The sequence below is a fragment of the Boleophthalmus pectinirostris genome, unplaced genomic scaffold, assembly GCF_026225935.1.
Source record: "Boleophthalmus pectinirostris isolate CB_2022bp ecotype Guang Dong unplaced genomic scaffold, ASM2622593v1 HiC_scaffold_18, whole genome shotgun sequence".
Taxonomy (NCBI): domain Eukaryota; kingdom Metazoa; phylum Chordata; class Actinopteri; order Gobiiformes; family Gobiidae; genus Boleophthalmus; species Boleophthalmus pectinirostris.
The window spans coordinates 24,909,268-24,935,010 of record NW_026571133.1 but is presented as its reverse complement, the minus strand read 5'-3'; the positions used below and the strand labels follow the sequence as shown (position 1 = coordinate 24,935,010).

Here is a 25,743-nt window from a genome sequence, read left to right as displayed (position 1 = left end):
ACAATGTGCTAAAACCGAATTAATAAGACATTTTTCTTTTTGGCCTTTGTAGGGGCACCTTCATATAAGCCATGATCTGCATATGGATTTGTCTTGGCATTTATGCCACACTACCTTTTACATTAAACCTTCGTCATTTATTCATTCTTGGGACCATCACAGTGTGCTTGCACAAGGATATTTGAAGCTGTATTAATTTGACTTGGAAGTAATACCTTGTATACCCCCAAGTGGTACTTTAAGTAATACCCCATAACTATTGTTGACTATTTACATAACACAATAAATGTTGTTAAATGCTTTACTCCTGCTTAATGTACCTGGTTGGATAGTGCAATAAAACAACTAATAGAGTCTTCTTGTCCTTGTGCTATTGTATGAATCCATTTCAACTTAAAACAACAACAACTGAATTTCAAGAAGTTGCATCACTTAAAGACACCATTTGAAGTTCAAAGTCAAATTCCCGAAATCGAACAAGTGCCTCCCTTTCATGGTGTAACAGTTGTCATTTTGCTTTATCAAGCGTGACAAACGGTTAAGGCTAAAGAAGCAAGGCAAATACATTGGTAGGGAGAGACTGCAGCTCAAGGCATCTTTATAAAGTCCCGTTGGCTGTGAGTCCTCAGCACATCAAAACACATACATGGTCAGTCACCATGGAAGGTGAGGGCTCTGTGTGTGCATGTGTGTGTGACAGTGTAGTTGATACAGTGGGTTTAACAGCGCAGGTGATGGGAGAATACCTGTTCCTGTATCAGTGTGCTCCTGGGACATGTGCTGACTCTGATGGACCCATTCTCCATTACACTTGAAAAAGATCTGCAGGGCGGGTCTCGCCTGACAGCGCAGCTTTATGGGGTTACTCTTGACAATGTAGGCGTCTACCGGCTCCTGCAGGAACTGAGGCAACGTCCCAGACTGTCCATGCTGCTGGAACTCACCGCGTGGGCCTGGAAAAACAGATAACTATTGAGTAGGGCTACACAAACATATGGAATTAGTTAGGATGTAACAAATAATACAGAATATACACTCTAAGTCAGATGATTTTCAAAAAGAGTCTACATAGCAATATGAAATGGAACACATCTTCAGGTCTTAAACTGTCAGCTCACAATTGCAATGAATATTAAAATAAACATGTAAGCCTTGGTTAACAGTGTGGTTCATTTGGACTTGTTAGCAGCAGACATAATTTCCTCCTTCCTTGCTTGAGTCAGTGCACGTGGTGCTGTTCTAATGCCCTGCAAGTGTAATTACACTCAGACTAATCCCACAGTTTGCTGGAGCCACTTTCATGCTGGTGTGAGGTTTAGTGAAGCAGTTGTGCTACTGCCCAGCCCAGCACCAGCCTGACAGAGCAGTATGCGTCTCCCTCTACAGCAGTGGAGCACAAGTGAAAAGCCCATCAGGATTACACAGACACTCTCTCCTTTCTGCTAATCTAATCCCCTACCTTTCCAGCGGATGTCTGCTGATTGAGGCCAATAGATAAAAGACTGTGATTCTCTGGCAGTAAAAATGACTCGCTCTGTTCCCTCCACATGACACACTTTCTTTCCTCTTTCCTACAATCGAGGCGTAACAAAAAGACATGCTTTAATTTGAAAATGACTAGCCCCAGGCTTTCCTTGTACTGAGTGCTCAAATTTGTTTTGATGCGGCATATTGACACATTATATTCATGTTTGGAAAGACGTGAGTTTGCCTCTACATAATGAGAAGAAAACATGAATACAGAAAACACACAGCTGACAAAACATCATCCGTCCAGGTCCAGACAGGTTGTGTAGCAGATAACTTTAACCATTTTGAAACCAAAAAATGTCACTTTGTATTTTATTGGCCCATTGTGCAATTAGGATATGTTATAATCAAATTAAAGAATATATACTTTTAAAACTCATCTTGAGATAAGAGCAGTTTTTTTTTCATGTGATTTTGTTTTCACAAACTAGTTAGTACTGAATTTTATTTCAAAACTTGTGAATATATTTACTAAGCCACACTAATGTAATTACTAATGTAATTAAACTAACTGTTTAATTCCAAATTATCAATAATTTTGTCATCTGTGGCTATAGGATGGTCTCTACTCCACAAACGTCTTTATTAACACAGCTCCTTTGCATTGGCTCTAGTGTATTGTAGTAGCTGTTGTAAGTGGCCAGAGGACAGGATGAAGACAAATGTGTGTATGCAGTGTGCTGCCACAGAGGAGACAGCACTGTCCTCACTACAGTGATCTACAACTGCTGCTTGAGCCGCCAATAACACAGAAGGGGCTCGGAAACATCGAGACCAGCCTGAAAGCAAAACAAGGCATCACTGCCACAGGCCTGAGTGATGGCTCTATCTCATATCGCTCTCCTGCCTCCTTCCATCCAGTATTCAGCACCAGCTCAAATTATTATTTTTCCCCCAACAGCCACTCAAACTCATCACATGCAAAATTAAAGGCAATCAGTTGATGTGGTCTCTAATGTCATTTAATGAAATCGAAATGAAATGAGGAAGAAAGAGCCCCAAGTTGACTACACTCATTTATCGGTTGAGGTGGTATAGGCGATTTCAGGAGCTGTGGTTCTGCTGTAGTGGGCACTTCTCATCAGGTCAGAGGGCAGCAGGCAGAAGCTGTGTCCGCATACAGCATGGAGCACATCTCAGAGACAGCAACAGTATCAGCTATGAAACAGTGATTTTGATGTCCGAAACCCTATACATCTCGTGGCAATATGAAGACCATTAATACAAAAATCCCTTATATTCTCTTAGATGTATGATGCAAACTCATGTCAAAATACAGCTGGAATGTGATCACGGTGGAGCAGTTAAATATTTGTGGCTTGTGATGGGAGCTGTGCAGCAGATGGACGGTGCATACAGATCAGAGGTGAGGTGTAGAGGAGGTGTGGAGGAAGGAGCAGATGAAGGGTGGGTGTGAGAGACACCCAGGGCACTGAGGGAGCATCTGTTCTGATCACCCATGAGGAGCACAGCACTAAAATCTAACACAAACCAATCGTATAACTGTGTATTCTGTGAAGTTCATGATAAAGATGAAATCAAAGTCAGTTGCTGCAAGACACAATACATATACGATCATTACAGAGGAGAGAGGCTATAGATTTAAAGCTGCAATACGCCACTATTCCTTTTAAATTAGTGCATTTTGCTGTTTTCCCCAAAGAGTATATTGTAAAAGAAGAACTTTGTAACAACAACACTGCACACTGCCAGCAAATAATTGTAAAACTTTTTATTGATTGCAAATGAGGAAGAAATAGCATAGACTGTCACTATAATGCTTTGGGATAAGAGTGAATTGGCTTTACTGTCTGAAAAACCTATTTGTGAGAGTTTGAACATATTAGAGTCATGCGTAAAGGTCCTATATTACATGAAATCCATTCTTGTGAGCTTTTTAGCCATGTTATAATGTTGTTACCTCATCAAAAACATTCCAAGAGCTGTGTTTTGTTTCAGTCACACATGTTTGACTAATCCTATATCATTAGTCCATCTACATATCCAAAGCTTAAAATGCTCTGTTCCAACTTGCAATGTTATGAAGTGTTCAGTAGAGACTGATAATTTCAGGTCTGAAATTGTCAGATTCTAGTGAAGGTGTATAAAAACACAATAGAGCACTCCCCGTATTACCATATGACATCACAAGATGGAACAGTGTTTTTGTTTGAGAACCTAAAATATGCAGGATTTGTGTGTTAAACATGTGTGAATGAAACAAAACACAATTCCAGGTCTGTTTGTGATGAGGAAACAATATTATAACATAGATCAGAAAATAGCATAATACAAGCCCCTTAAATACCTACTTGTTTTTTCATGGTTGAAAAATAAAGTACATCAGCTTTAAATACTTAATAATTTACTACCTTAAATATCAATATCAATGAATAGAGATACAGAAAATGTGTCAAGAGCCGCCAGGTAGGAACAGTTAAAAAAAATTGATCAAACAAATAATGGAGAATGGGGGGTCGAGATTTGGACACAGATATAGTTAGATACCAGACACACAGCTAGCTAAATGCCTATAAAGCAAATAAGGTGAAGTTATTTCTATTCTGTGCCAATGCTGTAAAAACTCATTCTAAATTTATTGTTATTTCAAATCACATCGCTGCTTCCTTTGTGCTTGTTCTCCTAAAGTGTCCTTAGGCGAGTCTCACTATCACTATTGCAGAAAGAGGCCTCCAGCACTAAAGCTACTTTCCAACTTGTAATTTCTCTGCAACTGGCATCACACAAGCAATACATCTCCGCTGTTTAAAACACCACGACCTCAAAAAAGAAGAAAAGACGGGGTGCATTGTTCAAATATTGATGCAAACCTCTCATCTATCTTCAGAGAGGAACAGGCAAGCCCATGCACACTGATCATTCGTGTGTGCCATGACTGGAGATGGTTTCTTAGCTCACATGTCAGATTTTCTTCCACTCAAAACACAAAATCTCTGATCAGCCATTCCACACACAAGGAAAAAGCTGTATTATCCACTTGTCCAGTAAAGTTGTAGTGCAAGCTTCAAACCAAATACAAGAGTTACTTTTTAAATGCTAGGATTTATTGGACAACCACTTCACCAAAGCCACAGGGGGTAGTCTTGCTTAAGTACACCTGATCTGAGTGCAAAATAAATCTGTTAAAAGCCCCTGTTCCTCCTCAAACTTACCAGATTACTGTGGGCAGCATTGCAACAAGTATATTGTGTTATATCCTTTAGCTTCAGCTCTGGTGTAACACAGATATGAGGCACAAAGTCTTCAAAGCCTTGAAAAAAAAAAAAAGATCCTTATATCAAAAATAGTAAGCAATACAGATTAGACGTTTGCATGGATTTCATAGTTGGGAATTTCTAAGGTAAGTATATTTCTGAGCTTTGGCGGCTCATTTTTAGGATTATGTGTATTGGCAATGAACATATATTTAAAAATGAAACGTCAGAGCATGCTGAAAACTGTTAACTGAAAACTATAAACAAATAATACAGTACTGACAATCTTATCTCAATATTTTTGTATTACCGGTAAGTATTTTTAAAAATAATAATAATAATAATCATCATCGTCATCATCATCATCATCATCCTCATCATCACCACCACCACCACCCCCACCACCATCATCATCATCATCACTTTTATATCGTGCTTTTCTGGACACTCAAAGATGCTTTACAGTGCTTTATTCATTCACTCCACACTCGGTGGTAAGCTACTATTGTAACCACAGTTGCCTGCCCTGGGGCATACTGATGAAAGCAAGGCTGCCACTTTGCACCATCGGCCTCTCCGACCACCACCATCACTCACGCACACACCACTTTCTTACTAGGCAAAGTGGGTGTCTTGCCTAAGGACACAATGACACGGTGGTGTCCCTTCCAAGTAGTAACCAGGCTTGGCATTGCTCAGCTTCTGAGATCTGACAGGATCAGGCTTTAACAAGCTGTCAGTTTTTTTATTTTTCATTTTACTATGCATTTTTTCTTATTAAGCAGGACACAATATGTTTTTTGAGTTGGTCAGCAAATGGTGATGTTGGTGTTGACAATAGTTTCCTAGTTCCCTTCCCATGTGTGTTTTTGCTTCACAACACACACTCTCACTTCTTGCAGTTGTTTAAGTTTAAAGTGATTAGGGTGCTTTTCATTATATATATATATATATATATATATATATATATATATATATATATATATATATATATATATATATATATATATATATATATATATATATATATATATATATATATATATTATATATTATATATAGATATATATAATCATTTAAATATTGCACATGTATGTGGCAGTGGATGTGTGTGTCACCTCGGCACACCCAGGTGGTATCTTCATCTGTGTTGTGACAGCTTGCCAACCTGCTTTTGGCAGCCAGGAGATAGTGCTTCCCTCAGCTCTCCCCATAATCAAAGAGTAAACATGCTGAAGCAAAAGTGGGTTACCTGGATGTCAAACTGACAAAAAGTCTGTGGTCCCACATCCCATCAGCCACTGCTGTATAGGTATAAGCACATTAATATTTATAGGTGAAGTAATTCATCTAAATAAAGGACATACTGCTATTTGCACTCCAGCTTCAGATTTACATGTCACAAGACTCAAACCAACTTAATCTTGCACTATAAACACAAATGTGGCAAATACGTATTTCAGTGAAGTCACTTTCAATAACCAAAATAAATAAATACATAAAAAACTAAAATAGTAAGGAACAAAATCATAACACAACCTCAGCCAGCATAATCTTTATCCCAGGACCGAGCGTAAATGAGACTTTACACTGCTTTTCCTGTAGTACAGAGTCTGAGACAAGCAAGCATGCAAATCCCTGTGCTAATAGTCAGGTTTTTGTGACTCAAGAAGACAACAAAAGAATAAAATTCACTTGAACTAAACAGTAGCAGGCAATAATAAGGTCTGACTGCCTTGTCTTCTGTGTCTGTCCTCTCCCTCTTACTCCGATGAGCCATTTGTTACTTGGCACACTTCCAGGTTCACCAAAATATCAAGTGTTGACAGGGTCATAGAAGCCCATTTAAAAGACTTGTCTCCAATTGCCAACACGCACCTGTTTATTTCGGCTCCAATTTGCATACTAAAAATTTTTTATTTTTTTTTTTAGATTGGTGGAGTTATTATTACCATTTTAGTTTTAGTATAATATTTAAAGTTGTTGTATATACTGAAAAAGAAAGCTTACTTATCCTTTCCTATCCTGAAACTGCAGTAGTATATTTATAAAGTATATTTTCTTTACACAAGACATATTGTGCTTTTGTCTGCTACAATCCATGATACCTGGATCATTATTTTATTATTGGATGTGTCAACTTAAACAACAATAAAATAGAGTGCTGTTCCACCATGCTGATGGCCCTATAGGCCTGGAGAACTACAGTATATTTTGACATATATAAATATGAAAAATGGATTGACCAATATTTAGGCCTAAAATTGCTGTCAAATTGTGTTACTATTAGAATACAAAAAATAAATAAATAAATAAAAATCTATGTTTTTATATGCAAAGAAACCAAAACCAACTCCCCTTCAAAAAAAAAAAAAGAAGAAAAAAAAGATCATTACAGTATTTATTTCAAAGTTAGCTTTATCAAACCAAAACAACATGAGTGCAAAGAAAGGACTAAAGCAGATGTAGTTCTTCTGTATTGAAATGTAATAAGCCTTGCATTATTACCTCATCTATCAGCGTTTCTCTGCTGGAGGTCTAGTGTCATTTAGAAAACGACTCAGCACTGACTGACAGACAAAAGCAGATAATTGCTTTCTCACTTTTTTGCATATACCCTTTGATACATTTTGTCTTTTTTCTGACAGACGAGACAGGGACATAATTAAAGCTATTGTGCGGTCTATGCAATCTTGGCACAAATCATGCTGGCACCCTGACAGCTCACTCTAATGCAGGCACACTTTACAAGAGAGTTTCATAAATAAGTAAAAACACTTGAAAACAATCCCCACTATTGCATTTTCACACGTTTTGCTTCCATTCCTCTTCAAAAGCGTCAACACATGGAACGAATAGAAAAGTGGGTCTCTATTATGAAATGAATATATGAATAAATTAGAACTGTGGAACAGTAAAGTGCAAAAAAAAAAACTAAAATAGAAATTTTACTAGAGAGATTCCTGGTGGTGCAATGAGCAACATTATAAATAATAACACATGGCATTAGTGATGTGTTGGCAAATAATGGTATCATTAATCATGTGCTGTGAAGTGATGTGATTATGGAGAGTGATAGTGCAGATATTAGTTTAGCAAACTGAGATCTCTGCTGTTTTTTCACTATGGCTTAATATGCACAGGACATATCTCATAGCAAAATTACATCAGAACTGATGGGGGGATTATTAGCCCTAAACAAAACCCTTGTTTTTAATGAAAACATCAGTCACATACCAGCAAGCATTGAGTTTCATAGTGAACATCTGTTTTGAACTTCCTCAAATTAAAGTTCTGCAACAAAAGGCTCATCACAAGAATTAATATATCACATATAACATATCATTCAATCTGCAAGCTGAAACAGTATTCTTAGCGTGTTTGCAATGCTAAGAAGTTGAGTTTTTTTTTTTTTTTTTTTTTTGGAGATTGCAGATGCAAAGTGTTTTATTCTGCTAGTTAGTTATTGCAGCTCATGATTTTTTTAACAACATTGTAAATTTAGGATTGTTTTTGTGGTAGTTTTTCCTCTTGGGTTATTGTGTCAGTGGTATAAATTAGTTTTAATATTGTTTATTTCCCATGTTTACTTTACAGCAATATATTGCACTTCAAAATGTATTGTCGTGACAGGCCTATGCAACAGACAAGTAATTTTGTTACAAAATATGTTGTTAATTGTTTATGAGAATTATTTCATTTTTTTTTTCTGGATAATATTCATGATAGTAAATAACAGTGAGGCATATAGTCATTACAGTCATGGCTACAGCACCAGGCTCTGTGCTGGGCTCAGATTTGGAGATTGATTTTAATCTCTGACAAACCGCTGAATGTCTTCCCCAAATCTGCACCCCTATTTTATGCTAAATTTGTCCTGTCCAATAAAGTCTACAAGCAAATGTTATTAAAGTAACATTATGTGGTCATATTACCTGGGCAATAAACATCTCCAAACAAGAAAAGTAGATGTAGGACCCCTCACCTAAAAAGTTACATAGTGCACCTGTAGGAAAATAGATGAAAAACAGAATATGAATTAATTGTGTAAAAAGTTGCACTAATTGAGTAATCATTCAGTTCTGGTACTGTTCCTAAAAAAAGCAAACAAGCAGATACTAAACAGATAAAAGCGTCTAGCATGAGGTTCAGGCTCATGGCCTCTACAACCAGCAGTCTGTGATCTCTTTACATATAATATTCATGATCATCACATACCTGTGCAGTGCTTTCCTGTGTCTCTTCTCATCCTCACTTATATCAAAAGGCAAAGCGCTCTAATGGCCTTGAAAAATGCAAAAAGGGAGTAACTTTATCCAGCTCCTCAGTGACTGCTCTGTTCTTCGAGCTGCCCTGTGATTGTCTGTAGTAGTCCGCAATCTGCCCTGCTCTCCCTCTCCCAAAGGAGGTCTTCAAACGTACTTTTAACTGCCCTGGTAATGCAAGCCGAGTGGATGGTGAATATGCGATCCAGCCAAAAAGCTTTGTAGCTAATGGCATGTGATGTGGACTACATGAATAATACACAAAGAGGTGAGGTTGAAGTCTTATTCAAATCTGAGCGGCTGTGGAAAGGCAGTGGGCCTCTGATCTCCTGATTATTTAATGGGACAAGAACTGTTTAGCTACACAATGACATCAAGCAATTTTTGCCAAGTAAAGTGGATAAAATGCCTCACTTCACTTAATACATTACTAATGAACAAGTTCCCATTTTACTGCTTAATAAATTAACAGTCCCAGTGCACTGTGCTAGGATTTCTATTAAATCTTTAAAGAAACAACAACAGTGAGGACCTTTTAAGGTTGAATACGCACATTTTAAACGCCTGGATGGACACAGTGCTACTATGTCAACACAATCGCTTGGCTATTCACTCATAATTGATGGTTACGTTGCATGTCAAATAAACAAACAAATGAGTGGAGAACAAGAGTGCATGCCAGCTCAGCACCTTTAGCATATCCTCTGTACCCTGTGTCCCAGATTCGTTCTTGCATAACTCTATTATTGTGGATGCCATACAAATTGTCATGACAAACAGAAATGATTATGGCATGTTCATTGCTCAGTGTCTAAAAGGGCTACTTAATAGAGCAGGGCCCTGTGCAGCGTCAGCATTAAGCGTGCCCATGTAGAGGAGTGCTGAGTAAAGCTGGTTACAAGACAAAAGGAGCTCGGAGCATTAAAAACCTTCTCAGACACTTCCTCAGAGACGCGTGCTGATGAGACCTTGACAGACAGCAGCTTGCTTCTTTCAATTCAAATCACCATCTCTCCCCACGACATTCCACTTATGAACTTGACTACACTGAGGCTTTATATATGGCTAAAAGTAAAAGAAAATAGGAAAAAGAAAACAAGAAACAAGATCCAATTGGCATTAAAGGCACTGTATCAATTTTTTAAAAGAGAACCAGCTTGCAGTGGTCCAAAGTGAATCCCTTACCTTATGCACTCTGAACATCCTAATTAATCACCCTGATGAGTTTATAAGTGCATTTCACAACTCAGACACCACAGCGGACTTTTGCTGTGACAATAAAGCTAACAACACTAACAATGCTCGCAGTACATTTTGTCCTTAAGAGCACCTTCTAATATCTTTCCTGGGGCAGCACATATTTTTAGAGATGCGCCGATACCGATATCTGATATAGATGCTGAATCCGATATTGATAAATGTGCTGGCTTCCAAATATCGGTTCAGCTGTTATCCTGGTTGGACTTATAAAGTGATTTAATAAGATTTAGTAAGACTATTCACTAGTTGGAATTTGCCCAGAAAGTTAGATTTTTCATTTATACAAAGGATTTGTGTAGATATCTCAGAGATATAAATAGATGTGGATAGCAGCTACACAACACATTTGGATCAGTTTGTTTGCCTTTAATTTTATTTTACAAGAAAGTATCGGTTGATATCAGGTATTGTCAGATATTTAAAGCTACAGTATTGGAATAAGTATCAGAACTGAAATAGCTGGATCAGTGCATCCCTATATATTTTGCTCAAATACTTTGGAAAAAAATCAGGCACTAGGCTACTAATCAAGAAACTGCTTCTATCAGTCTTGGAATAGGCCTGTCATGATATCAAATTTTGAAGCTTGACATATTGGTACAGACATATACTGTGATAAATTATAATATTGAAACTACTTTATGCCTTTTACACAATAATCATAATGCAAGGTAACCCCAGTAAACCATTTTCCGTATCATTAAAATGCATAGGCTGCAATTTATATATATATATATATATATATATATATATATATATATATATATATATATACACACACAACATATATACACAACAGAATGAGCTATTATTTGTCAATAATTAGCCAAAGAAGATACTTATTCAATCTTTTACAGCTCAAATTATAACAAAAATACCCCAAATCTTCCCCACTTTTACAAAGGAAATGTACACATGATAAACACTGAGCCCCAAAATATATTATTCCAGATTTCATATATTGAACGAAGTCAATATAGTAATTATCGTGACAGGCCTATCTTGGAATATAAATGTGTACTGTAGCTGATATAACATTTAAAGTGGGTTTACCCAATTTTGCATTTTGTGTTTTTCTCCAGAGAGTATTTTTTGCAAAAATACAAAATGACGTGTGCCTTGTTGCATCTAATAAGAAAGTATTCTTAGGTAATAGCTGAAAGCAGTGAATTGGCTGTACTTTGGTGGCTCACTTTTGTTTCACCTTTTCACCTGTCTGAAAAAAACAGTTCTAAAGCATGCACACATACAAAATATATGTGAACTAACATGTATTAACAATGTGCCAAGAGGTCTGTGAGAGCTAAGAACTAGTTAAAATGGATTTCCTCCATTTGCAGTTTGAAAATCATGTATTAAATAAAATCATATTATTTTGATACTCCTTGGCAATCTGTGCAATTGCAATGCAGAGTGCAACAACAGCATGCAAATAATAGCAAAGTCAAGACAGGTCAAGGTGAGGCAACCACTTCATTTTAAAAACATGAGAAGGACCTGGCTGCGAAGGCCAAGCTATAGCCCTATTTATGCAGCTTGTCAGGCATGTGTGAGTGTGTCATTGCATAATATGTATTTAAGTTACAGAGGTGATCTGTGACTACGACCTGAACCTATTGAAGGAGATATCGAGAGAACATTAAACTACAGATGTCAGCACGACTTTGCAATATACTCATCAAACACATTTGATTACATCCCAGTGTTATATAGATTATTTAAATTAAAAATGACTAAATATCAGTATCGGTGGTATTACTGGTGACATTTGTCCACTCCAGCCTAAATAAATGAGACCACAGAGAGGAAGTAAAATGGAAAATAAAAAGTAGGGAGGCCTGGATCAATATCAATATCCCACAGCTATGCACAAACACAGACCACAAATGAATGGTGGTGCTTTATTAGAACCTACCAAATCTATTTAAACACACATTCTTCAGCTAACCACAGCTGTTTCCAGTGACAGCAATTACAATATTCATTAGACAGAAATCTCTTTAGCCCAATCGATGGTCTTTGAGCTGAAGAGATCTGGGCAGATATCTGAGTCAAAATCCATTGGATACAAAGGATCCAATTGCACAAGCTTTGTGACTTCTCCAACCCTTGAAGAAATCAATAGCATGGCCCCTCCAGTGGATTTAGCAGCTTGTTAGCAGTCCTGGAACAGCTGTCTTTCCTTACGTTTTGTGATGTTCTGGTCCAATCTATTTGGGCCAGTGTTTCAAGCCTTTTTTAGCTCATTGTGGACTTGTGGTGCGCTCAGGTGAAGTGAACACAGCCTCCATCCACTTAGGCTTTTCAATCTCACTGTAACACGGTCAAATAAGAGTGCACAAGATTAAATCGATGGCTGGCCAGTTGACTGCTTGACGCAGCATTCTTTTCCACACCATTTCCTTGCTTTGACCATCTATCACTCACATTCTCAACAGTGCTCCTCTGCCTCAGCCTTATTCCATTATTCTTATTCCTGATGTCTTGCTGACAATGTGTCATCACCTTAAACGGACCACATACACATGGACATGTCTGTATTCTAAATGCTTTCTCCAGAGGACATTAGCGGAGGAGATGACAAACTGTGACATGGGAATGTACAGGAAAGGAAATCTAATTTACAGTGTGGCCTCTAAGGTCAGCCCAGACAGATCCAAGACATCTTTGAGACAAATCTGTTTTTGGTCTCCCACAATTTACTCACCTTGGCAACCATTAGCACACTATGAGAGTAGAACGTGACAAAGCTGTGACAGGCACTCATATATGTTGTTCAGATACTCATAAAGGAAATGACTTTTTGCACAAGTAATGTTTAAGCTGTCTTGCAATTGTTAGCTTGATTTTTTTTTTCTTTCCTACATGTATATTTTGGGATTTCTGGCAATAGAAACTTTTAACAAGTACAAAGAAGAACCTGTCTTTAGTTTCACTTTAAGATACATTCATACAACCACATTAGGATTTATGTGAGAAAGCTGTACATCTCTTGTGAGAGCTTCCCTCTGTTTTTCTCATTACTAAGCACCAACATGAGTAACGACAGCTCCACACACAAAGCCTGTCATTATCACTGCTGTTCTGAGGAACAGCCCAGCGCAAACATGTCACATGTCTCTGTTTTCCTGTGCTCCTCAAATGCACCAATTAGGAGCTTTGAGCAGAGTGTCACTCGAGTTGCCTCATTGACCTTTTGTGGGCTCTGCGGGTTGCCTGCTCTGACAATGTCTTTATTAGCTCCTTCACACGTGAAGGAGAACGCACTTAAGGACACCACTGACCGGGTGTGCCTGTTTGGGAAGCTTGATGGTTTGTCAAATAATTGAGATATTTTCTGGACTAAGGGAATGCTTAGGCTAGGTTAGAGTTTTGATTTTATCACAAATCATATACACTCATGCAAATGCTGGAAATGAGGAAAATAGGGAAATGTTGGACCAGCCTAGATGTGCACTCCCATAGACATAGTAAATGCTACAGTCTGAACACAACGTTAACGAGGTTAGCCAGTTGGAGTTGTATTACACTGAGAAAAAGGGAATGATGGTATGACAACATGACCAAAATAGTAGATAATGATTCAATTCAATCACCATATTGCCTAGCCCTACTTAAAGATGATTTAAACTCACACAGCATCTACTGATTCCCCAGTTCACTAAACTTGTATACACACTCTCACTGTATGCAGGCATATCTCAGCAGAGAGAGGTGACCACTACATGACTATTAAAGTGTATATATAACACATATTTTGTGATACAGTGTCCACAACAGTAACAACACAGGGAGAAGACACATTACAGCCCAAAACTACATTGTGGATCTATTATACAACGCCTACACTATAGGAATGCAGTTCTTCCTTTGCAGCATTGAACTGAGGCCAAGTAAACACCATATGTGCACGGGGAAAACTTAAAGTGGCTGATTGTTTAATGTAGGAGGTGATCGCCCAGATGTAACTTTACAGGAGTGTTTTGATTATATAATTCACTTGAACTCCCTTTACAATATTTATGCAAAACAAGACACCACAAACTTGTTAATGCAAGAATGTAGGTGGATGCTTCTAACACATCCTCTATCATTTAATTTTAAGTCCTAAAAATACATGTGTGAAGGAAAAATGGGTGTCTGATTATTTTAAAGATGCAGCAATATACAAACGTCTATGGGAAAGTGACTCAGTTTATCTAGTTCCATGGAAACAAGCAGGTCACGCCACCATATTGTCATACTGTGGAACATTCCAGGCAAGGCAATATCATCTTCATGGACACAGGTAGCAGACCCCCACATCAGAGAAGTTAAACAGTGCACCTTTATGAAATATATGGTATATAATGTGTTCTGTGTGCCAAAAACAATGATTCTATTCTATCTATGACATAAATATACTGTATTCAGTCTAAAAGTTGTACACAGTGCTAAACCTGTGCAGAGGAATATGCCAGTGAGATATGTTGGTGATGGTGTATGTTACTTCTCAGCTGTGGGCCCCTTGCACTTCCTTCTCACACATGGCAGAATATGAGAGATGTTTTATGGCTGACACCTCTCCTGCACCCCACTCACCCCAACACCAATCCCTTTCTCCGAACCGCAGCTCCAACTGCTGCTCCCTCTAAATCATGTCTCTTTTTCTTTCATCTTCCCCTGTCCATCTTTCTCAATCATCTTCTTCCATATTGCTCTGGATTCCGACAAATCTCCCACTCTATACTCCCGTCCACCGTCCATTTCTTCATTCACTCGCTTTTATAATGGGCTTCTCCTACTACATTCATTTGCAGTCTCAAGAGTGGCTATGTTTATGTCGTAAAATCACATTAAGGAAAAATGTAAGGACTATCATAGTATTACCACAGTATTACTGCCGCATTTCAGGGACTAATTACATATGATAAAAATTATTTAATTTATCAAGGGAAAAATCTTTTAAAAACCTTAAAAAAAATTCTATTCCTTTTACACCTGGTTTTATTTCCGAGATTTGGAGTCTGTCCACTTATTGATCGACAAAGCAACCACAGGCAGAGGCTTGTCGTAATACATTGTAATTAAAGCTATGAGACTGTGTACAGAGCAGAAACAATGTTGGCTGTCTCAAAAGAAAACAATAAAAAAAAAAAAACACTTTAGAGAGACTTTATTAGACATAAGCAGTTTATTATTATGTAAACTTCTGTTGTAAAGATTACTTCTTTATCACGAGTCTGACCTGAAAAGATAAGACTCAACTACTTGCAGCTACTAACGTTACACAATACCACGAAAGCATCTTTACTCAATCCAATTACTGTTATGAAAGCTTTAACTTTGCAAAGTTTAGTTCTAAAAGCAACATAATTATGAGTTTGACATGAAAATCAAAGATTAAAAGTCAAATTGTAAGCATGAACATACAGTGTGATTGCCAAGTGGAAGAAGTAGTGAAGAAAAAGTCATTTAGAGGCTTCAATTGACAGCCATTATGACCACACATCCTCTCTCAGGGTCACACTTGTAATGTTCTACTATAACCTATAATTCAGACTGAGCTCCAATCATAGTTGTATTCTCTTTGTGAACAGACTTTTAAAATCCCCCTGATGAATGGAGATATTTCTCTATCCCTGATTCCTGCTTATTCTTCTTCAATTGATGCAAGAAGCTGCATCGCATTTAAAGACTGAAGCCATCCTGCCTATCAATGAGATTAGTTTCTTTTGTATAAATTCACGTTAGCACACTTATGAATGACTATATAGAGTAAAATGTGCTGACATGGTTGCAAGAGAAGCACGGATGCACGTTTGTGTGAATGTTAGATGTAATTGCGATGGGGAAAAGAGCAGAGTGGGCAATGCGGCATGTTTTACAGAACATTACCCAGAGAGTTGAGTCAGAAATATACAGAGCACAATGTGGGCAGATGTCATATAGAGTTAGGGGCACAATGACCACTCTTAAGATGGACACATGCGAGCGTGCACAGGCCTTTTCATGGACCATTTCCCCTCACTTATCTGGTGACATGGAGATAATCGCCATTTTGTCATTCTAAATGGTTAATGGTCGGGAGTGGACTGCAAGACTGGCAGTCAATCATGAGGAAAGGCACAAGGAAGAGGGAATAAGTAAATGTAAAAAATTAAAATAATTAATATAAAAATCAACACAATGCCCAAATACACAATACAAAGTTAATTGCATATGACCCTCAGTGTAAGCATGGACAACACTAATTTTGAATCTTTCAGAAAAATATTCATGAATGGCTTGGGTGGTCCCAGGAGGTGAGCATTACCATTGTTCCTCTTAAGGGGCTGAATTGAGAAAAGCTAATACTTGCACTAACATAGCCTATGCCATCTAGCTGATTAAAATTATATTATAGGAAGTAAGGAAGACATAATTGGAGGCTCCATGAGATCAGCTTAATCACTTCCCTTGTGCAATACATCTCCATCAGTACTAGTGTACAGATGGTCTGATATGAATCTTTTGGGTCAATACCAATATCTCATATTTGTCTGTATCCTTTCATTTCTTGTATGTTTGCACACTGTTTATGTCTTTTTATAAGTTATGACTGAAGTAAATAGCAAATAAAAAAGTGAATGACACAGGAGGACACACAAACTGGGACAGTGGAGAAAAAATATTGTTGTCAAATATCAATGGAGCGTTTGTGTAATCATAATGCCTCTAGGATCCAGTCTGTCTATCTCCCCTTGGACCTTTCTCTCTAGGGTTAAACTAGTGTCTGGACTTCATTAACGTACCAATACAGTGTGCATGTGAGCCTCTTCATTTATACATATACTACACAGATGATATTCACCTAATGATGTGTTCAGATGGAGACCGAACTGCGGCTTTCCCCTTGTCCTTGCTGGTAATGAGGAAGGCTTTAATTAAAGGAGAGAGGAATTTTTTGACTGCCTAACATAAATGTTTTGTTTGAGTGGGCTTGTGCTTTCATAAGTTAATAATGAGATTGTGTCATGCCGCAGTATAGACTCGAGAGCATAGAATGACTACTAATTATACTGAACCAAAAAGATACAAACCTCAAAACATCAACTATTTTATTTTGTTATAATTAGTTTTAACCACTGATCAATACACAGAGCTTTTTAATCATCAAATTTCATCTCCTGAAAACAAATGGTTAGAAATAATGTGAATATCCTACTAAAGGATTCATTTGTAAAAGAGTCCCTAAAATTATATCTTGGCTTTCTCTGACCATTCAAAGATGTCACTATTATGTATTATCACAGAATTTATTAATGAAATACCATATTAACACCTGCCAGTTAAAGGAATAAAACTCATCTTTTGTCTGCCATAAAGGTATTTAATTTCTCTTCACAGGTTCTGAGAACATTGGTGCTGCCAATTATTGCAGTATATCTGTTTCTACATCTGTGTTTGAAAGTCCCCTCAGGGTAAATCTTGTTTATAATGGATAAAATTGGTTCTATGCTGTCAGCCTATAGAAGTAAAAAGACAGCCGACTCTTAAGTGCCTCCCCAATGATCAATTATGTGAGATCCAAATCAATATGAGAGCCAGAAAAATGCATTTATGTGTCTTTGGAGAGAGCAAAATGAAAGACTGGGGGCAATGGCTTATGTACACACATTTTGAAAAGACAGTGTGCTTAGTCAATGTAAAATAATAAATCGTTTTCATTTTGACAGATGCTCTTCACCTTATTGGAATGCATCTGGCAAATGTAATGCTGTCAATAGACCTGTCAGTTAATATGCTTATTAGTATCCTTCATATTGAGTACCTATAAATCAAAACTCCCCTTCATCATCTTTGAGCACATGTAACTACAGCAAATCAAGAATATATTCACCATGAAAATACTATTACTAAAGGGAAACACACTACAGAAAATCCCTAAAACAAATACTAAATGCTATACCATCTGTCTCCCAACACAAAGCTTGTTCAGGTGTTGATGCCTGGAGTGTATAGTTCCCCTATTGTTCAGAGGTGAATGTGTGTACAGCAGGAGGCTGAGGTGTTATTTGATGCCCATACCTCTACAATGTTCTAAATGCAGTCTAATAAGAGAAAACTATATCTATAATTATTTTTAATTGCCCCATAATTTAAGATTTTAATGATGATATAATTAAGCAGAGACCAAATGATGTGATGGGCACAATGTCTTACATGAGTCAAAGCAGGTGCTTATGGCAGCTGATCAAGTGTGTGCAGAAATTCTGCCATGACTAATGAGAAAGCAGACAACAGACCTATCAAGTCACACACTATTAATTTCACTTAATACAAGTAAGAATATACTTCAAGAGATATGCTGTATTATTATAGGCAATTCATTGAAAAGGGAATAACACTTTTGTTGTTTTTCTTCCTATAACATGTTTAGCAATAAAACAAATGGTCACATTCACCTGACACCTGAAAAATGTGCTAATTCTAAATCTGTTTCTAATCTTCACACCTCACTTCAGACCTGCCTAAAACCAATGAAAGGTTTCATTTTAGAAAAGAAAACAAAGTTGTGCTCCATCTCTGTTTTTAAGATGTTCACATGTGTAAAAGTGCAGCTGAGCACTGAGGGGGTGCACACATATGCCAAAGATAGTGATGCCCACAGTTGGTCCTCATCTGTCACTGCAGAGTCATACAGGTACTTTTTCATTGCTGTTAACCTGAAAACTTTCAGTGTGACTCAAAACATAATTTTTGTGTTATTGGGCCACTTATCAGATTGTCCTTACTTTTTAGTATAAGCAGTTTAAAATTGGTAACAAAAGTAGAAATGAAAATGTAACGCTAAAAATGTCTATCAGAGGCATATTGGGGTGTATTTTTTAAATAAAATATCACAAATTGTTTCCTTTTATTTTCTAATTTTGATTTAATAAGTGCTATATGATAACATCTTTTATAGTAATTAGCATGTGTTACAGTCTGTTCATACTCAAAATAATGTTTAACAATTATTGTCAATCACTAGTCACAATTATTCTGATGAATCATTGCAGGACTATTCAAATTCACTATTTTCTCATTTAAAAATGTTTAAAACAGCAAAGCAAACGTGGTAGGGGGTGGGGGTGTGCTCATATCCATAAAAGGCTCAAAATGAACATGTTAAGTGTGCATCCCTTTGAAGAACTTAGCCCAACTCCAACCAAGCTCCAACCAAAAATGACCAGGGGTCATTCTTCACAAGGCTATATAATCACCTGCAGTGTCTGACTTATGCACATGTTTCAAGGTTTATGGTTTGAGTCCTACCTTTGAGAACATTTGCAGTGTTTACAAGGACATTTACAGCAGACTTGATAATGGGAGCACTGATCTGGCCTGTGACCTGACATGCTTGTACACACTCAGCCTTGGAGGGTTCCTTATAAAAAGCCATACACCTTATCTGTATCGCTACAAACAGCAGCTCATCTCATGATGGTCTCCTCATCACTCATCAAACCTGACTTTATCTTTCAGGTGCCAAGGATAACAATAGCCACAAGACACTGTCGATGACCCATGTGGCAGCAATGCATGGATGATGATGGCCAGAGAGGTGCATCAGAAACATCCAAATAAAATGAAAAATATAAAACCAGATGCGCACATGTGCGTTCGTGTGTGTGACAGAGAGAGAGGGCACAAGCGGCACAGTGATGGAGGAAATTCTATTAAAGGTAATGAATGTCAGTCTGTCATTCATGCTGTATGATCCAGGTGCCTTTGCCAATTATCCGCACACAGAGGTGTGCTGCCTCTCTGCTCCCCACAAGGGAGGAGCAGGTTCCAGAGCCAAACGCTGGCCTCGTTAGAAGCATCTCCAGGGACAAGGGTTCCATCCAAAGATCATCACTTCTCACATTTAGAGTGGCTAGTGCACAGAGATCAGACCATGGTCCATTTGGCAGGAACCCACTTGTGCAGCGCACGGCCTGTTTACACACTGATCTTTGTCAGTACTCTGACCTGACACCATGTTTATTGCACTAATTTATGACATAAAACATGTTTTTAAATATGGTATGCTGAATCAGTTTTAAACATGTTTGTTTATAGATCAGAGCTCATTTTAAATAATATCACAACAATTGCAATGTGAAGGATCTTTTTAACACAACAAAAAAAATATATACACAAATGGCCAAATAAGTAAGCCAAAATACCTAGCCAGTCTATATGTATATCTTATACTCTGGCTTTTGTATCATTGAACTAGTGCTGTGCAATTGATGTCATTTCCATTTTTATTGCTTTTAATAAGACAAAATAAAACATATATATATATATATATATATATATATATATATATATATATATATATCAATATGAGGACAAAAACATTATTAATTTTTAGTCCCTACAGTCCTACATTACACCAAACCCAAGGTTTCCAACAGGGTAAAGGCAATATAAGCAAAAAAGGCATAAGGCCATAGGAAATTAGCATTTTAATGGCTTGATTTCTAATAGATCAATGCAAAATCCTCCTGATGTGCCTGTGTGATGTGCTGCCATTCTTTAGGGGTTTGATGAGATAGGATGCCAGTGCCTGAGCCAAACTGCCTGCGCCTCCCCACTGAGTCCATCTGTGCACCCGTCCTGCAGAGAGCCACAGGGGTTTGCACAGAGGAGAGGAGGCCTGCTTGTGGCCAAAACATGTGGTCAATACATAAATGAGGCAGTGCTCAATATCAAGGGAACCAATCAACAACCAGCCAACACTACTGAAGCCATGATAGTGCAAGGACCAAGTGACAGGGACTTTAGAGCATACACACATACACCACACAGTAATATAAAGTCATCATTATAATACTGAAATTGTTCAGTGAAATTAAGACAACGAGTATTTTGTTTGTGTTGGCCTACGGGCCGAACAGCAGTGCAGAGTACCTGGCCTTCTTGGAGTCCCTGGGAGGGGTACAGTGCACCAACCGGGGACTCCGTTGTGGGGTGATTGGGAGGAACGGCCTCCCTGATCTGAACCCGAGTGGTGTTTTGTTATTGGACTTCTGTGCTAGTCACAGTTTGTCCATAACGAACACCGTGTACAAGGGTGTCCATAAGTGCACGTGGCACCAGGACACCCTAGGCCAGAGGTCGATGATCGACACTCGGGTGAAGACAGGGGCTGAGCTGTCAACTGATCACCACCTGGTTGTGAGTTGGGTTCGCTGGCAGAGGAGGAAGTCGGAAAGACCTGGCAGGCCCAAGCGTGTAGTGAGGGTCTGTTGGGAACGTCTAGTGGAGCCCTCTGTCAGAGGGCCTTTCAACTCACACCTCCGGGAGGACTTCTCACAGATTTCGCGGAAGGCTGGGGACATGGAGTCCGAGTGAGCTTCGTTCTTGGCCCCGATTGTCGATGCGGCCGCTCATAGCTGTGGTCATAAGGTCTGTGGTGCCTGTCGCGGTGGCAATCCCCGAACCCGGTGGTAGACACCGTAAGTAAGGTATGCCGTCAGGCTGAAGAAGGAGTCCTATCGGGCCTTGTTGGCTTGTGGGACTCCTGAGGCAGCTGATGGGTACCGGCGGACCAAGAGTGCTGCAGCTTGCTCGATTGCGGAGGCAAAAACTCTGAGCTGGGAGGAGTTCGAGGAAGCCATGGAGGAGGACTATCGGATGGCCTCAAAGAGATTCTGGCAAACCGTCCGGCACCTCAGCAGGGGGAAGCAGTCCTTCACCAACACTGTTAACAGTGCAGGAGGAGAGCTGTTGACCTCGACTGGGGACGTGGCGGTTGAAGGAATACTTTGAGGATCTCCTCAATCCCACCGTCACGTCTTCCGAGGAGGAAGCAGAGACTGGGGACCCAGAGGCGGACTCGTCCATCTCCCTGGCTGAAGTTACTGAGATGGTTGGCAAGCTCCTTGGTGGCAAGGCTCCGGGGGTGGATGAGATCCGTCCCGAGTACCTTAAGTCTCTGGATGTTGTGGGGCTGTCTTGGCTGACATGCTTCGTCAACATCGCATGGCGGTCAGGGACAGTACCTCTGGACTGGCAAACCGGGGTGGTGGTCCCTCTGTATAAGAAGGGGGACCGGAGGGTGTGTTCCAATTACAGGGGAATCACACTTCTCAGCCTTCCCAGTAAGGTCTATGCCAGGGTACTGGGGAGGAGAATCCGGCCGATAGTCGAACCTCGGATCCAGGAAGAGCAGTGTGGTTTTCGTCCTGGCCGTGGAACACTGGACCAGCTCTATACTCTCCATCGGGTGCTCGAGGGTTCATGGGAGTTTGCCCAACCAGTCCACATGTGCTTCGTGGATCTGAAGAAGGCATTCAACCGTGTCCCTTGTGGTGTCCTGTGGGGGGTGCTCTGGGAGTATGGGGTCCAGGGCCCTTTGCTAAGGGCTGTCCGGTCCCTGTATGACCGGAGCAGGAGCTGTGTTCGCATTGCCGGCAGTAAGTCAGACCTGTTCCCGGTGCATGTTGGACTCCACCAGGGCTGCCCTTTTTCACCGGTTCTGTCAGGGGCTGGAGGGTGTCCGGTTTGGGGACCACAGGTACTCATCTCTGCTGTTCGCAGATGATGTTGTCCTGTTGGCTTCATCGAATCAGGACCTGCAATGTGCACTGGGGTGATTTGCAGCCGAGTGTGAAGCGGCAGGGATGAGGATCAGCTCTTCCAAGTCCAAGGCCATGGTTCTTGACTGGAAAAAGGTGGCTTGCCCTCTCCAGGTGGGTGGAGAGCCCCTGCCTCAAGTGGAGGAGTTCAGGTATCTCGGGGCCTTGTTTACGAGTGAGGGGAGGACGGCGCGTGAGATTGACAGGTAGATTGGTGCAGCGCCTGCAGTGATGCGGTCGCTGTATCAAACCGTTGTGGCGAAGGGGGAGCTGAGTCGAAAGGCGAAACTCTTGATTTACCCGTCAGTTTTTGTTCCTACTCTCACCTGTGGTCATGAGCTCTGGGTAGTGACCAAAAGGACGAGATCGAGGATACAAGCGCTCGAAATGAGTTTCCTCCGCAGGGTGGCTGGGCGCTCCCTTAGAGATAGGGTGAGGAGCTCATTCACACGGGAGGAGCTCGGAGTAGAGCCACTGCTCCTCCATGTCAAGAAGAGCCAGTTGAGGTTGCTCGGGCATCTATTCCGGATGCCTCCTGGGTGCCTCCCTCGGGAGGTGTTCCGGGCATGTCCCACCGGGAGGAGGCCCTGGGGAAGACCCAGGACACGCTGTATTGACTATGTTTCTCGGCTGGCCTGGGAATGCCTCGGGGTTCTCCTGGAGGAGCTGGAGGACGTGTCTGGGGTGAAAGAAATCTGGGAGTCCCTGCTTAGAATGCTACCCCCGCGACCTGGCCCCGGATAAGCAGAAGACAATGGATGGATGGATGGATGGAGTATTTTATTGATAATATCTGTAAAAGCTGCAAAATATCTCACTAGGCATGGGACAAGACGCAGTGTCCACAAGATGCCAAGACACAAGATTGGGTCTATGAGAACGAGACAATCAACATTTTAATATAATTTGTAATAAATCATGCACAATTTTGGCCTCACACTGTTTTATTTATTTCATTTCATATTTTAGTTGTAGCACTGGATCTAAAATTTCTCAGGAATGAAACTCGTCACCACTTAAAAACCTTTTTTGTTTAATCCAAATCTAATCATGTGAATCAAAAATCTTACGAGATCATATTTCTCATGTGCAGTCTTGTGGCAACCTTGTCTCGTGAAATCTTGTGGCACGATATTATGTCCAATCCCTATATCTCACTAAAAATAAAAAAGAACAGAAACTTGCTACAGTGCAATTTCTTCACTTCTATCTGAAGTATAGTGACTAGAGATATATTTAAAACAAAACAAAATAAAAAAATATGACAAACTGCAAATATTTCAGTTTTGCAACCTGATAGAAGTTACTTTTTGAGCTACTGACATGGGGACTTGTTAATTTTCACCCATCACACTGCAGCATGTAATTTTATTTGTCAGGTGATTATTACTACCAATGTGAGAATTATACACCTGGGATTACTTATGTCGACCTTATTTTAGCAACCCACACTGCACCTTTGTCATTTTTCTTCTCGTTTCGTTCAATTTGACATGCTGAAACTTCCAGATAAGTCCCTCTTGTAGCTTGCATTCGCACATCAGTGTATTCTACAAAAATACATTTGGGATAGCACAGACACTGACACTATCAACAAGCCCTGAACTGCTGCCTAATAATCAGTGTTGCCGGTGTATCTCGTCTCTATTAGAGGAACACATTCTTCACCTGCACCACCTGAGAGCACAAAGCAGTTCTGAGAAAAACCAACAGAGAAATACAACCAGCCACCCGCCTATATCAGAAATAGTCCCCCTGCTACATACTCCCCAAGATGAAACAAGTATTCTTTTAGCTGTCTCATAACAAACAAGCTCTCATGTCTGGTGGTTGGACGCAAATGTTGCAGCAAATATTAATGGACTAATGTAATTTTTAGATACAATCAGAATATTAAGGGACAAATAACTAGAGATTGACAATTAATTTCGTTTCATTGTAAAATAGACTTTGCAATTATGTCATATCACCATTAATTCTCAATTAACCGATTAGTAAACCAGTCTTGTAGAAGTTACATTGGTGATCTTGAATACTCATCGTTCTAGTGCAGGGGTTTCAACCTGTAGCTCGGAAGCTACCAGTAACTCTCCACCCCCTTCCAAGTAGCTTGCCAAGGGATTACTGAATTATACGTTTTTAGCTGAATAACTAAGATCTGATTAATTAAATGCTTATTATCGTTGTAAATGCATGCTTTTAATTCCTAAATTTGTGCATTAATACATGGATAATGGTTTATGCTTTATAGGAATCTAATTGTCCTCATCTAAGGCTCACAGTGGCTCTTATATTTACTCCATTTCTTCCAACCTCTAAAATGAGTAGCTCTCTGGCATTTTTGGTTTTTAAAGATAGCTCAGCAAAGGAAAAATGTTGGATACCCGTGTTCTAGTCCAAGTCAAGTGTGAGTCATGTCTTAAAATAAAGTTTGAGTCCAGCCCATTCAAGAAAAGATGATTTTTTTACTAATGGTGTTTACTCAAGTGGGCCTACCTGTGAATTCCCAAAGGTGCACTGCGTAACTTTTCTGTTGATGGGTCTGCCACCAGCTTGTCTCTATGGAGATGTTATTGCTTTGTCTGGAATGTTCCATATGGCATTTCCATCTAACATTTATTCATTACAGGTGTTTCAGTTGCTCAGAAATACATTAATTCCTTCTGTGAATAGGGGCGGCTCTCCATAGATCTGAACTATAATGTAGCATAGTGCTGTAACCTGCTTGTCTCCCTTTTGATAAGTAGGTGTAATTTATGCTGTGGAACATTTCCACTGAGACTTTAGGGGGACCCTACTCCAGAAAAGTTACCCAGTGACGCTTTAAGCAAACTGTGATTTTAAAAGCCATAACTTCAAAACATGTGTGTATGCAGAGGACCAAGGTTTTTGTAGTTC

The 25,743-nt window shown here is 39.4% G+C and overlaps 1 protein-coding gene across 1 annotated transcript in view; it reads right to left on the bottom strand.

The window, feature by feature from the left end:
• LOC110157487 (netrin receptor UNC5D-like) overlaps window positions 1–25,743 on the bottom strand; it is a 95,486-nt gene that overhangs the window by 35,589 nt on the left and 34,154 nt on the right. The window contains exon 2 of the mRNA XM_055153602.1: window positions 747–953. Within this exon, the coding sequence (XP_055009577.1) occupies window positions 747–953 (207 nt within the window). The remainder of the gene's footprint in view (window positions 1–746; window positions 954–25,743) is intronic.